Consider the following 15,537-nt stretch of genomic DNA (forward strand, 5'->3'; position numbering starts at 1 on the left):
CTGCAAGAACCACAGCTAACAGAGACTATCCAGAGCCCGTCGCCACAGCCATGGGGTATGTGAAGTTCTGCTTCACAGGGAAGGAAGCCTCCTACGAGAAGACCATCAGGGTCAGTGCTGAGAAGCGAATGCATTGCCTGTGCCTCAACCCTGACCCCAGGTTTTATTCCATCCTCAGCCTGGCCAGAGCTGGGTGCCAGCCAACCTTACACAAGGATGGTGCTTTAAGCAGGTGTTGAACATGGGAGTGGGTGAAAAAAAACCCTAGCATCATCCCAGCTGGAAAACTGGTTTGGCAAACCACCTCCAGAGCCAACAGCTAATGATAGCAGGGGAATTTGCAAAGCTTTCCAGGGATCACAACTTCTTGTTGCTGTTAATTTGCTGCATAAATCATGACCACTTCCAAGCTCTTGCTGTTTCCAGATGTTTTCCATCCTTCTCTCTTTCTCCTTGGCTGCACATCTGTCAAGGGTTATCTGCTGCTCCAGCACAGGGCTCTGCTCCGCAGCTGCCTGGCGCCATTGCTGGCCCCTGCCCGGGGGAGCAGATGGCTCCTCTCGGCGAAGGATGCTCTTGAGTTTCCCGCTGGTCTTCTGCAACATCAAAAACACGTTGCATGGAGCCCAAGCCAGGGGGAGCAGGCTGAGCTCCACTCTGCAGGAAAAGCAGCACAGAGAAAATCACTGTCTCCCTGGAGGGGCAGTCAGCAGTTACTACTGTGTATATAACATGCCTAACGTCTTTATCCTCTGCAACAAGGTCCTTCCTGTGCTGGATACTGAGCACTGCTCCTGGGCTATAGAAATCCCACAGCCAGGGGATGAAAGCAGGAAGAATTGCTGCCCTAATTCTGCAGCTGCTCAAGACCTGGAGATGTCACCTAAAATCACGGAGTGAGTCTGTGGCAGAGTCTCAAGCTGCATCTTTGCCCGCTGCTTTGAACACAAGACTTCTTGAACAGCTGAGTTGTCTTAGTTTGCCAGCCTGGACTGGAGCTTCGTGTGGCTCAGCTGTACCAGTTCCTGGGCATCTGACTTGCAGCTGAGTTAGTCTGTACATGGAAGGAGCCATGCCCAGATTCTGCTAGGCACAATGGTCAGCACGAGCTTGTCCCTGCTGACCTCCCCTCTTGACCCCAGACAAGTCAGGAACAAGCTGTGCAAAGGCCTTTTGACTGTGGATGACACCTTGAAGGCACGGGTGCGTGGTCAGCTGCCTGGGGGACAGGCGGGGTGTGCGCAGCCCATCTCTCGGGGGTTGAACGCAAGATTTCGTAGAAACATGTTTACAGCAACAGGGATCCCATTAGCTGTCTGCTTTTTTTCAGGGCTCCTGCTCCAAGAATCTGCTTCTTGGAAAGCACACAAAAAGCCCAGCTGGGCCCAGAAGGAGCAGCTTTGGGAGGAGAAGACAGAGGATGATAATGCCAGGAGATTTTGGCCAAAGCCTGTGGGGCAGACCTGAACTGCAAGTCCTGGCCTTAGCCTAGGAAAGAGCAGAGTGTGGTTGTGAGGGTCTGTGGACCTCAAGTTAAAACTGAATCTCTGGAAAGGAAAAAAAAAAACACACCAACCTTTCAGGCTCTCCTGTTCCTGGTCTGTAAAGGGGCCACCCCACTGTGTGGCACGTCAGCCCGCCGGGCTGGGTGTGCTGGTGGCACAGCGTGGCACCCAGCCCCCAACTTCTCTGTGGAAGAGTGGAAAACAACAAGACAACCAGTAGCTGCAGTTTTTCGGCCACAGTGTGAACACTGGGCAAACAGGAGGTTGTGGCAAGACCTGGTCTCCTGGGCTTTGCCTTCACCCTGAGTGTGGAGAATCGCCCCCGGCAGGTCCCCAGCAGCGGGCAGAGCCTGTCCTCTGCTCCGCTTTCACTGATGCCATGTGGAGGGATGCCAAAATCACACCGGGATACCCCTTGCCGACGTGTCCGCAGGACAGGATTTACTCCCTCTGTGTCCATATAGGATGGACCCACACGTTTGCAGTCGGGAGAGGAATGTCTCACCCTCCTTCCCTGCCACGCAGCGGCCAGCTGCCCCTCGGAAATGCCTGGGAGGATCCCAGCTGGCAGGGCCGGGCCCCAGCTTTGTTCCAGGCCCTTGCAAGCATGTCAGCTATTCTTCTCTGGCTGCACGGGAGCCCGGCGGCGGGGGTCACAGCCCCACACAGCTTGACCGTCATGCATGGGCCAGGGACCGCAGCACAGCCCGTCCACCAGCCAGCAGCCCCCACCATGCCAGCCCCGGCCAGGCTTTGTGCTGTGGGAGCTGAGCAGCAGCTGGCAGGGCGGCCATGAGGTTTCTGAAGAGTCAGGAGAAATTCCCCCTCCCCACCAGGCATCACAGCCTTCTCACCTGGGATGTACCACAGAAAATGGATTTAGATGGAGTCTCGAGAAACTACATAGCCCCACCATGAGGGGTCGTGGGCAAATCATTCCTCACCGATGGGTCCCGCTCTCTCCTGAGCTGCAAGCTTTCCAGTGAAGGAGATGCCACAGTAACCCTCAGCTTTACTGTTCTTGCAGGGAGAAATACTTTCCTAGCAGCCAGTCTAAATCCTTCCTGCTTTATTTTAAGCCGACTGCATCTTATCTGCAGTGGTCATGGAGAGCGTCTTATTGCCTTATTTCCTCCTACCTCTCCTGTATTTCAGAATTTTATCACTGCGCTCCCTATTATTTCCCACCTTCTCCACCATCTTCTCTTCTGTAGACTAAACAAATGCAATTCTTTCAGGATTTCCTTAGAAGCTGTACTTGTGGACCAATGTAGGTCAGTCTCATTGCCCACCACTGGGCTCACTCCAAGTAATTCACATCTTTCTTGAAACGTGGAGCCTAAAACTGAAGCCACAGGGTCTTATCTGGAGCTTTCTTAATGCTATAGGGAAAGATTTCTGCACAAGACCTACAAACCCCAGCCTGCCCAGGCAGCTTTTGTTCTCTTACATAATGTTTTAAATCTATGTTCGTTTGAAAATTCACCATAACATGCCCAGCTTAATCATCGTTTACAGGTGTGCTGCCAAGCCTGTTGTTTCCCCTCTTGTACATGTTGCTGGTGGTTTCTGCCTCAGTGTAAAACCTTGCAGTTCAGTGAGGGCAAATATACTTTTTTTTTTTTTTTTCTCCTGGAGCACTTTTCACAGAATCAGAATCACTAAGGTTGGAAAGGACCTTCAAGATCATCAAGTCCAACCATTAATCCAGCGCCACGATGTCCCCTAAACCATGTCCTGAAGCACCACATCCACACGTTTTTTGAATACTTCCAGAGATGGTGACTCCACCACCTCCCTGGGCAGCCTGTTCCAATGCCTGACCACTCTCTCGGTGAAGAAATTTTTCCTAATACCCAATCTAAAGCTTCCCTGGTGCAACTTGAGGCCATTTCCTCTCATCCTATCACTAGTTACTTGGGAGAAGAGACCAACACCCACCTCACCACAACCCCCTTTCAGGTAGTTGTAGAGCGATAAGGTCTCCCCTCAGCCTCCTCTTCTCCAGACTCAATAACCCCAGTTCCCTCAGCCGCTCCTCATCAGACTTGTGCTCTAGACCCCTCACCAGCTTCATTGCCCTTCTCTGGACACACTCAAGCATCTCAACATCCTTCTTGTAGTGAGGCGCCCAAAACTGAACACAGTATTCAAGGTGCAGCCTCACCAGTGCCGAGTACAGGGGTACAATCACCTCCCTACTCCTGCTGGCCACGCTATTCCTGATACAGGCCAGGATGCTGTTGGTCGCCTTGGCCACCTGGGCATACTGCTGGCTCATATTCAGCCGGCTGTCAACCAGCACCCCCAGGTCCCTTTCCGCCGGCCAGCTCTCCAGCCCCTCCTCCCCAGGCCTGTAGCGGTGCATGGGGTTGTTGTGGCCGAAGTGCAGGACCCTGCACTTGGCCTTATTAAACCTCATACAGTTGGCCTCTGCCCATCAATCCAGCCTGTCCAGATCCCTCTGCAGAGCCCTCCTACTCTCCAGCAGATCAACACTCCCACCCAGCTTGGTGTCATCTGCAAACTTACTGAGGCAGCACGCGATCCCCTCATCCAGATCATCGATAAAGATATTGAACAAGACCGGCCCCAGAACCGAGCCCTGAGGAACACCGCTTGTGACTGGCCGCCAGATGGATTTAACGCCATTCACCATGACTCTCTGAGTTCGGCCATCCAGCCAGTTCTTTACCCAGCAAAGAGTAAACCTGTCTAAGCCACGAGCCGCCAGTTTCTCCAGGAGAATGCTGTTGGAGATGCTGTCAAAGGCTTTACTAAAGTCCAGGTAGACAACATCCACAGCCTTTCCCTCATCCACTAGGCAGGTCACCTGGTTATAGAAGGAGATCAGGTTGGTCAAGCAGGACCCGCCTTTCATGAACCCATGCTGGCTGGGCCTGATCCCTTGGTTGTCCTGCACATGCCCTGTGAGCACTCTCAAGACGAACCGCTCCATGATCTTCCCCGGCACCGAGGTCAGGCTGACAGGCCTGTAGTTCCCAGGATCCTCCTTCCAGCCCTTCTTGCAGATGGGCGTCACATTGGCAAGCCTCCAGTTGTCTGGGACCTCCCCTGTTAACCAGGACTGCTGATAAATGATGGAGAGTGGCTTGGCAAGCTCCTTCGCCAGCTCCCTCAGTACTCTCGGGTGGATCCCATAAGGCCCCATAGACTTGTGGGTGTCCAGGTGGTTTAACATCTCCTTAACTGCTTCCTCCTGGATTATGGGCGGGTTATTGTGCTCTCCATCCCCATCTTCCAGCTCAGAGGGCTGAATACCCTGCTGATACCTGGACTGGCTATTAAAGACTGAGGCAAAGAAGGCATTAAGTACCTCAACCTTGTCCTCGACCTTGGAGATGATGTTTCCCGCCATATCCAGTAGGGGATGGAGATTCTCCTTGCCTCTCTTTTTGTTGTTAATATATTTGTAAAAACATTTTTTATTATCCTTTACAACTGTGGCCAGACTGAGCTCTAGCTGGGCTTTTGCCTTTATAATTTTGTCCCTGCTTGACCTAACGAGATCCTTGTACTCTTCATAAGTTGCCTTCCCTTTCTTACAGAGGTGATAAACTCTCCTTTTTCTCCTGAGTCTCAGCAAAATCTCCTTGTTCAGCCAGGCTGGTCGCCTTCCCTACCAGCTCTTCTTACGGCACATGGGGACTACCTGCTCTTGCGCCTTTAAGATTTCCTTCTTGAAGCCTGTCCAGCCTTCCTGGACCCCTTTGTCCTTCAGGACTGTCTCCCAAGGGACTCTCTCAACCGGTGACCTGAACAGGCCAAAGTCTGCCCTCTGGAAGTCCATGGTAGCAGTTGGTCAAGATCACTTTCAGTCCTAAACTTGTTTTCTGAGGGTTTTACGCCACCAATGGTGATGTAAATTGTTTTGGACTTTTAAGTTATCAATTATATTATCTTCTATACTGAAACATACTGGATTCATTACAGCTCTATTAGGCCTTACTTTATTTACTAATAAAAATATCATACAAAGCATTGCCTAAAGCCTTAATAAATCCCAGCTATTCTGCCAAAGAAAGAGAGGCATTAGGTTCACTAGATAGGAGTTGTGCTTGATGCAGCCATGATATAAGTGTGCTGGTTGTTACTTTTTATGTGATTAGCTGGGTATTTACAAATTACTGACTGCATTTTTCAGTATTTTTTCATGAATTGATGTTACAGACTGATCTAGTTCCCTTGGTCCTCACCTCTTTCTCTTCCTCCCTCCCTCTCCCCAGCCTCATTCCTCATGGAATTCTGAAAGATTTCTCCACTTCCCTAAGTCAGTCTTCTACGGTAAACTGCGTCAGGCACTGTCATGCTGGAAACATCCAACTACTTTCATGGTTTTTAAAAAAAAATACTTTATTTAAGTTCTTCCCGTTTTGCCATGGAAGTATGGTTGGCATGATGTTTCAAAGCAGTTTTAATAGTTAGGTTAGGGACTTTCAATCTCTGATTTGTGGCCTGATTTCCACCTAGAAGTTTCACACACATAAATGATCAAAACACACAAGAAAGGGCCAAGTGAGTCATAACATAGGCCCACCTAAACCAGCATCCAGTCTCTGACAGTGGTCAACAGCAGGTGAGTAGGAAGGAAGAGTAAAGAGAAGTACAAGCTCACATCACTATTTCCTTGAAGTACTTTCCTTGCTGCCAGCAGCTGGTGGCCAGGAGGCTTCTTGAGCCAGATGTGATGGTTGTTCTGTTTAATAGCCCTTGGTTGGTTTATTCTTTCATTAATTTTTCCACTCCTGTTCTGAATGCATGTAAACTTTTAACGGTATCGTATCACCAGCTGCAAGAAATTCCAGAATTCACTAAATGTGTTCAGAGACCACTTTGGTTGGGACCCCATATTCTGTTGTTTGATGGTTGCTCCTTACTCATCTTCTCCATGTGCCTCATAAGTGTGTAGCCAGTTATGACCACTCATCACTGTGAAAAATTCGCTGCTTACTTCTGCTTCTGTTTTCTGATTTTTTAACCTTTGTTTTCTTTAATTCATATCCCGTGTCGGTTCAGATTCTTGAAGAGCCTTTAGGCAGGACTATACTGGACCTTGCTCTTCTTCCTCGTCTTATATAGCTCTCGCTCCCCCAAATAGCTGAAGGACTTGCAAACTGTGTCCTGCTCTCCTCACACTTCCACATAAAGCAGAGGTCTGGGTTTCTTCTTAGCATCTGTATAGCTGCACCAGATGTCAGCTGTAGCTGAAGGAATGGGTCTCTCTGCTGAGAGGAGGCAGATGTAGTGCAGGGACCTTCACTAGCATGCAGCGACTTAAGGCTCATATCGCCTTCGCCAAGGAAATGGCTGAAGAGGCGTAAGGCATTACCACCGCTGTGCCCCGTTAGAGTTAGCATATCCTGATACGCTGTGTGCCGCAGGCTGAGCGCTAGCTCACAGCCTGCCCTTTTATCACTGGTAAATTAGTCCAGTAATTCAGCTGTGAAGAGCAGCCCAGGCATAGCTACGCAGCCTGTTCTGCTGCTGTGGGTATGGCAGTTCCCAGCCCCAGGGGCAGGGAGCCAGCTGGGGCAGCACCAGCATAACTCCGGGCGGTCAGTTTTGCTGGAAGAGGAGCCCTCAAACAGCCCCAAGCAAAGCGCTGAGTCCCTGAGCCCCATGAATGTGGGTTGCCGGCTGAGGCCAAAGCGTGTCCTATTAGAGCAGCAGCAGGATGCCCGAAGTAAACCCTGTTTGTGATGAAAGGAAGGCAATTAAAATTCCACTTCAGCTGCCTTCCTGTCCCACTTCCTAACCTTCCAGCAGCAGGTGATTAGCCGGGCTTGCCTTCTGCTGCCCTCACTCTGCTGTGCCAGCGCAGCCCCACTGCAGGCAAGCACTGCTGCCGCGGCGCGGCCAGCTGCCCACACAGCTGCCGAACCGCAGCCAGGACACCGCGATTCAGCTGTCAAGTTTGTCTCAAATTAACTTAGAATGAGCTCATTTGCTCAGTTTTGAAATCATTTTGCTCTTCTCTTACCAAAGCTCTTGCCTCGGCTGTGAACACACTTGCTAGCCCTGCTGTTTAAGGTTTCCCGTGTTTCCTGTCCAGGGTTTCCCAAACAGAAAACCAAACATGCACGCTGCACAGTGACATCAGTGTGCTTACATCACATTACACTCCTGCAGCCTACCAGATGTGTACAGTAGTTCACCTGTGCATAAGAATCCTGACAAAATACCTGCAGCCCCTTCCCCAGTCAGACAGTGCTTTAAGGAAGACAAACCTGCAGGACACTGGGAAGTCCTACCATACCTACCGGTGCCCGGTCTTTGTACAGCTTCCTCTGACGTCACACACCAGCACAGGGATAAGGAAGTGCACAATATAGAACTTAGTTTCATACTGCACTCTTACTGTCCATACACACCTTACCATGAATAATCACTTTGGAATAATGAGTGGAAAAGGCTAGAAATGCTCTCCATAGTTCAAAAGGCAACTCAAACAATTACATTTTTGGTTTTTTTTAAACAGGCAAAAATCAGTTTTTTCCTGTCTCCTCTCCTGAACGGGAGGGCTACAACATGCCATTCAGATTTAAAAAAAAATAAATTAAAATTCCCCAAAACAGTAATTCTCATGCAGCAACATTATTTACTTCTAGCTTACTAGAAGTGCTCTGCAGAAAATGCTGGCAAATTATGCAAGAGAAGCTCATGCCTCAGAGAAAACCAAGCACTTCAGTTACCTCTGAGGTTAAGCAGATCAACACTTCTGACTAGAACTAGATTTCCCCTCTATCCTATGAACAAGTTTATTGCTTTAGAAGACATCTCTGGGAACTAACTGTACTAGCAGGAGAGTACAAGGAAGTGGTTTTCCCTTCATCAGTCGAAGCAACAGCTGAAGTGGGGTCAGCCAAAAGTACTGCACCTTGTTTGTTTTACAGGAATAAATCCCACCCCCATTGAGAGTCTACAATTTGCTTTGGCCTGAAGCTCTTGGAGGTAGCTGACCGGAGGCCCCACAACCTGCGAGAACCATGTTGTAGGTGGGAGTCTCCCTAACAGTGGTTTACTGATTGTCTTGGACATTCGGTGACTAAATGATCAGCCTTCTTGTAGAGCAGGCTAGTGTTAAGTGCAGGAAAGGATTGTGTTGAAGAAGGAGATGTGCAAGGGAAGAGAGGAGTAGCTTGAACAGGATCTTGGATCCCTTCAGAAATGGAAAAGGTTTGAAACATTTACTAGCGGCAGATGAAAAGCAGAGAGAAAGTGAGCAGCTGCTCAAACTAAAAACTGCATCAAGCTCATGCTCTCTACTCCCCCAGAAGTGAGGAATAAATCACATTGGGATCAGCACTCCCCATTGGTCGGTGTTTTTCCAGACAGTTCCCTCCCTCAGCCTATCGACCAACCCTTTGAACTCAAGCCATTCTGAGGACACAAGTTCCATGGTTTTTTTTTTTTTTAAGTTAAGTTTATTTAGCAATAGAAGTATGTACATGTAAGAGAATCCCCTGCAGCACGAGACATGCACAAAGCAGTGAGGGACTGAAAGTGGTGCTGCTCAATGGCCTTCCTCATCACCTGTCATCCCATTTACTCGGCGGCAGGGCCAAGATTAGAAAGGGAGAGGTGAGAAATTATCAGTCCACGTGGCAGAGTCTTCAGGCAAAGCCTTCCCAGCAACCAGTATTAAAACAAGCGGGCGCCATAGCCAAATGTCTGTTTAATGCCCTCAAAGTAGTAGCGCTGCCAGCCTTGCTTTGTTCTCTCCTCCTCACTGGCTGGAATGCCCTTGCCTTCTAAGCACACCTCTGTCTCGCCACCTTTGTCAGTGAAGTTCAAGGTGATTGTTGCAAAGTGCCCTAGAAGAATCAAAGGAAATCTGTCAGCAGTGTGTAGTATAGTATATGCTGCCCCATAAAGCTGCTCTGCTCCTCCTCTCACAGGGCAACACTTAAAAGATTCCCCAGGATCCTTCCCAGAGGATCTATTTATGACAGCTGCAGGCCTTCCTCAGAAACAGAGGGAGGAGAGGGCTCCCTCTTCATGGAGTTTGAAGCCGTTGCAGCCACAGCTGAGCAAGCTGCTACTTCATCATTCCTAATCCCTGGCCACTGCTCTAAGCCATGGCTGATGATTCTGACACGACTGCAGGGTATGAAGCTGGGATAATGCTGGTGCAGCTCCCAGAACACTGTGTGCTCCCCGATCACGAGCCAGAGTGCAGTGTGGCAAATGGGCCTGGAATTCTTCAAACACAGGCAAGGGCTGTAATACCATCATCCATGTTTGGACTACTTACCAGCTGGCCAAGATTTAAATCTCCATTTCATGACAAGTTGCTTCTCAGGAACCTTGAAAAGAGAAAGACCGAGTAGTAATTTTTCCCAAATTCTGCAGTCTAATAGAAAACAACTAGAATTGTCTTGATCTGAAGCCTTAGAGACCCCTTGATTAACACACACACATACAGAGGGAAAGAGATTTTACGTGTTCTTTTCCTTCCACTGCTATTCTAGGAAGATAGGTCACAGTACAGCCCCAAACACTGAGACAGTGTCCCTGTCCAGAAAACTTTAGTGACAGGAGGGCTAAAGAGCAAAAGGGTCAGTTACTATCGTTATCAACCCTGAAAGCCCTAATAAGTAAAACCACACAAAGACACAGTAGATGCATGACTGGAAGCCAGATTTTCTCCCCAGACCGAAGTCTCGTACATTAATCCATACTATAAGGAACACTTCAATAGCTACAGCGATTATAGATACCTATTGCGCACCAGGCAGAACTGCACAGTTAGGTAACTGAAGCACTATTACAGGATTGATACCTCAAAAATAAAAAGGCTGCCCCTGAGCAAGATATACGTGTGCTAGTTAGTACTTACTAGGTCAACAAACTCTCCTGTGACACTGCCATCCAGCAACTGAAACTTGCCTCCCTTATCAGCCTCCAAGGCAGCTTGTGCGTGGGTGAAAGCTTGGACCATCTGAAAAGAATTCAGGAGGACACGTGTATTACTTGACATTATCTGCTTGCAAACTTGTCACCTAACACCTCCCACCCAGCTACAAAAGCTCCAGAAGAGAAGGTAAGTCAATAGTGTAAGGTCTTCATCAAGAGAAGACAAAAACACTGCCCTGGCCAGAAAAGCAGTGTTACAACCACCACAGCAGCATTCTGCCTGCCAAAGGAAAAGAACCCTTAGCTTTCATGTTCTATGCAGTGTTCTGTAAGCCACACTTTGATTTACTCTGATTCCTTAATGAAACCTAGTGCTAAGAAAAGGTAGTATTTTTAAGGAAAAAAAAAAAAAGATAAGAAAAGGCAAAAAAGAGTAGCAAAAGACTAAGACCATGTTTAAATAATTATACAATCCTGTGCTCTCTTCTTAAACTATGTAACGGTGTGCAGGAGAGCAGAAGCTATTCCCAAAGTACGCTTTGATACCACCTAACCTTAAAAAAACAAAACCAAACCAAAAAGCACACAGCTGTAAATCCCACAATATCTGACCACATGCAGTAAGGGATACACCCACAGATAGGTGCTGACACCAGTCTGGAACTGGCTTCTGGCTGGCATTAATCATCTCTTGTCAACTGTGTTAAAAGATGCACATGCGAGCTTTAAGCAACTGTTCTGCGGACCAGCCTTCTCATTCCATTCTCCTGGATTGTTGAGTGTCCTACAGAATGCCTTGAAAAGCTTCTTAGGAACAACCTTCTCTGTGTGAAGAAAAATTCTCAGAACAAGACTGGCATTACCTCCTGAGTAACAAATACTCGGTAGAGCTCCTCAGGAGAAGTTAAGAAGGTGTCCTTCAAGCTGATCTTACAGGTAGGTATCTTGACTCCTATGGATTTGGACTGTGATGTGGCAGTACTGCTGCTAGCGGCCGTCTAACAAAACAACAAGCAAAGCAAACACACATATACTTTTTTCAGAAAAAAATAATCAACAAGTGTTTCACATATCCAAGAGAAAAAAAGAAGGCATTAGGTACAACCATATTTGAGTGTACAAAGCAGATTTATTGCTCTGCTTGAATTAAGAAATACCATGTGCTGCAAATATAAACAGTCAGGCCTACACCACAGATTACCAGTTCCTGAATATATATCCTATAAACAGCATAGGTTGCTCCTGTAAGCCCCGGAATCTAATACTGGGTACCTTTCTTCACAGATCCAAAAGCATGTTTGCACAGTTTTATTTACCTTGCGGTCTTCTGCTTTAGGAGCCACCTGAGGTGTTGTTTCCATATGTTCACCATTCACTGTGGGCAAAATCATGCCCTGGGTGAATTCTGGAAAGACAGGAATGCACCCATGAAACTAATAAAAGATCAAGTAAACCTTTTAACTGTTCTTTGAAATATACAATCAAAAAGGGCTTCTTGGTTTCTCCCCTGCTCTTGCTAGCACCCACAACTTGAAACAGTTTTTAAAAAAAGCAAACAGACCTCTTTTTACAAGCAATTAATTCTACTTGTCCTCACTACTCTCCACTGAAGGCCGTATCAGAACCTGCCTACACTAACAGTTAGGAACTTACCTCCTCTTCCTAGCCTAGACATACCAACCACTATCTTCCGCATGTTGCTCTCACATTAATGTTAGCCTTACACTCATGTAGCTTTTTTTCCTCTCACTCTCTAATATAAACAGCAATCACATCTCAAATACTTTTATCTTGCTGGTCTAGAAAAACCAAACCAAGCTTTTCCATTTCTTTCCAGACCACCTCTCCATTACTTGTACCGTTGTAGTACAGAATAGTTATTTCTAACTCCATCTTCAATTTATCCTTTTTGACACCAGATGCCAGGACTACACACCCGAACCCGGGGGGTGGGTCTCACCAGTGCCCTGTTCAGCAGCACTAGCACTGTTATAACTCCCTAGAAGCTTCAGCCTCTTTCAGCATCACGTTTGCTTTTTCTCCAGCTCCATCACTTCTGCCTTTACCAATCATAAAACAGTTTGCTCTTTCTCCTTCGTCTTCATCTGTTCAAACTGGCAAAATTTTATTATGGACCAGAATTTTATTGTATGTGTACAATCTTGTATCCCGCAATAATTAGTTCCCACCTATTCTTATTTATTCCAGCCCACAGGATCATACAGCTCTTCCTGAATAACACTCTAATCTTCCACTGGTTGAATGCATCTCCCACCCCGAACACTAAAATACCTGAAAAAACCCAAGGGTACAGAAATTTGATCCTGGAAAAACAGCAATCAGTGGTGGTTTGTACTCAGCAAAACTTGTGTATCTATCTAGCGCATGTAGTGTAATACAGGTAAACGGATATAAAAAGCAACTGCAGCATTCCCAGCCTGTACTAGAGAGCAAAGCCAAACTCAACCAAAGCACACTGATTTAACTCCAACTGCTGGAATCAGATTCTTCTTCTAAAAAAAAGTAATTTTGATCCAGGTGCTGAGACAGTTCATTCAACGACACCAACAAAACCTGCAGAGCGATTTCCAGTTGTCAGTTGTTCTTAAATCCAAACACTAGATGCCTTTACTAACGTGGCAAAAGAGAAAAAACAACAAACTAGAGAGGAGATATCACCTTCCAAGTGAGTAAGCAAACTAAAGGCCAGACTGTGCCACATGCAGTGACTGACACTGTGTCACTGGGATAGCGAACACATTTTACTGGCTTTATTTTCTCTATAGCTGAGCTTCAGCCTGTGAAGGACATTCTCAGCTTTAAAAGATAAATCCAAAAATGCTGTTTATTATTGGCTTATCACCAAAACCAATCTTTTTGGGCTCTGCTATAGTATCTAGACACAGAAGTGCTTCCTGCCAACTGCTAACCATTCTCAAAAGAGACAGAAATATTACTGGTGTTGCTCTGATACCTTCCTGTTGAGATGGGGTGAGGAACTAATATTCATTCCTCTCAGTACCTCCATCGCTTCTTTAGTATTAGCCCATAACACTTCTCCCTCTGAGTTACATACCCGTTTTGAGAGTGCTGATGTAAGTTTTCATTGCATCTCTAATTTTTTTTGCACCTTCTTGCTTCATCAGGGTCTTCAAGTTAGTGTCAGGCTCATCTTTAGCAAGGCTGACATGGATCTAAACAACAAGGACAAGTGCTGATTAACAAAGCCATATTTGCACAGTCCTTTTACTACTCACTTCAACATCACAGTTAGACTTTGGCTAAACTTTCACAAGCAACAGTACAGTTTTATTAATCTTTCATTTCAGCTCTCTCAACCTACAGTAATACATGCATGTACCTAAGCACCTTCAGGTGCTATAGAGCCCTGATATCTAGAAGACAGGAATTAGTTTGATAAAGATAAAACATGATAGGGAGGGACTCTTCATCAGCGAGTGTAGTGACAAGATGAGGGTAACTGTTTTAAACTGAAAGAGGGTAGATTTAGGTGAGGGTGGTGAGACACTGCAACAGGCTGCCCAGCAAAGTTGTGCATGCCCCATCCCTGGAAACATACAAGGCCAAGCTGGATGGGGCTTTGAGCAACCTGATCCAGTGGAAGGTGTCCCTTGCACATGGCAGTGGGGTTGGAACCAGATGATCTTTATGGTCCCTTCCAATCCAAACCATTCTATGATTCTATTAACTTAAGTAGTCTCTAACACTAAAAAAGTTCCACAAAAATGTTCTAAAAAAGGTAAGATAGAAGGAAGTATTAATGCTGTGAGGATTCCTGTTAGAACAGCCATACAGCAAGCAGTATTAGCCTTTAGCTGTGCTTACCTCAACTTCATCAATGTCATTTTCATCTGAGAGATTAGGAATCTCCACATAACCTTTGTATTTCACTCCTGTCTTTGAGGTGCCTGCAATTACAATTATGTTGTTCAGATCAACATTTCTTACTCTGGCTGCTGTAAAAGTAAGCTTGTATTGCCTGATAATACAATACTCCCCTTATTATTATGTCCCAAATAAGATAAGTATCCTTATCCTTGGATAGGGCCTTGAAAACAGGAGAAGAGAACACACTCACCAGTCCATGCCAGCTTGATAGCCCACTCATAGAAGAATATAAGTTTCCCTTTGCGGTTGTTAATGGAGGCCTCTCCATCCAGTTTGCTCACTTCTGTCACCTCACAAGCCCCTTCTTCACTCTCCACCCGGACAGGCAGGAGGAGGGTTTTCAGCCGCTCTGTGGACCAGTTGGAGGCATCCCGCTCAGTCCTGCGAGAAAACCGCCCGGTGTGAGAACGTGGGACAGGCCACACCGCCAGCACACACCGGGGCTACACACCCTTCCCCCGGTCCTTCCCTCCCTGCCCCGCTCCAACACGGACACACACACACAGAGCCCTTCCCCAGGGCACCCCCACACACTGGCTCGGCCACCCCACAAACACACGGAGGCGGCAGCGGCCTTCTCGGGGCACCAGCCCGGACACCCCCACCCCAGCACCAACGTGCACGCAGGGGAGGGAGGGACGAACCCCCCCGCGGGACACGGCCCGGGCGGCCTCCCTTCACCCAGCGGCACGGGGGTCTCGGCGCCGCCCGGCCGGGTCGTCGCACTCACCAGTGCCAGTTGTTGACGTTGGTGGCGTCCGCCCGCTGCTCGACGATCCAGCGCGGGTCTCCCTCCCCCCACTTGGCCATCGGGACCGCCGCCGCCTCCTCCGCACCGACTGCCCGTGGAAACTGCTAGAACCGCCGGCCGCCGCGCCACCTCCCGGCTTCCGTCACCGGCACGGTCCCTTCCGGCGCCCTTCCCCCGCCTCGCCCGCGGCCTGGCTTCTTGGTTCCGCCGCACCGCCTGCAGCTGGCGCTCCCGCCCCGTCCCCGCCAGCCGGCCGGCAGCTCCCGGAGCCGGCCACGCCGGTCCGAATCCAGCAACCCAGCTCTCGGCAACCAGCCCAGACGCCACACCGCCATGCGCGGCCCGCTGGGACTTGTAGTCCGGCCCCTGTGGCAGCGCGGCGCGCGGGGCACACCGGTACTCGTAGTGCGCGAGCGGGGAAACGCCGGGCCGGACCGCGGCGGAAAGACTACCTGTCCCGGCGTGCCCTGCGCGGCGCCCGCCCTTCCTCCCCTG

General features: G+C 48.4%; 1 protein-coding gene across 2 annotated transcripts; it reads right to left on the reverse strand.

Annotated features, from left to right (window-relative positions):
* Window positions 1-8,495: 8,495 nt before the first annotated feature.
* Window positions 8,496-15,101, reverse strand: AHSA1 (activator of HSP90 ATPase activity 1; the record flags this gene model as incomplete). 2 transcript variants are annotated; one of them, XM_082000546.1, is made up of 9 exons in its annotated part: window positions 8,496-9,340; window positions 9,781-9,832; window positions 10,366-10,467; window positions 11,246-11,374; window positions 11,699-11,787; window positions 13,459-13,576; window positions 14,229-14,311; window positions 14,482-14,672; window positions 15,022-15,101. In XM_082000546.1, 9 exons carry the CDS (start codon window positions 15,099-15,101, stop codon window positions 9,168-9,170), a joined length of 1,017 nt encoding a protein of 338 aa, XP_081856672.1. In that variant the 3' UTR covers window positions 8,496-9,167. The 2 variants fall into 2 exon arrangements, with proteins under 2 accessions (XP_081856672.1, XP_081856671.1); XM_082000545.1 differs by having other exon boundaries at window positions 11,246-11,380.
* Between the last annotated feature and the right edge of the window lie 436 nt (window positions 15,102-15,537).

This window comes from Phaethon aethereus (assembly GCF_964289735.1).
Source record: "Phaethon aethereus genome assembly, chromosome: 5".
Lineage (NCBI taxonomy): Eukaryota > Metazoa > Chordata > Aves > Phaethontiformes > Phaethontidae > Phaethon > Phaethon aethereus.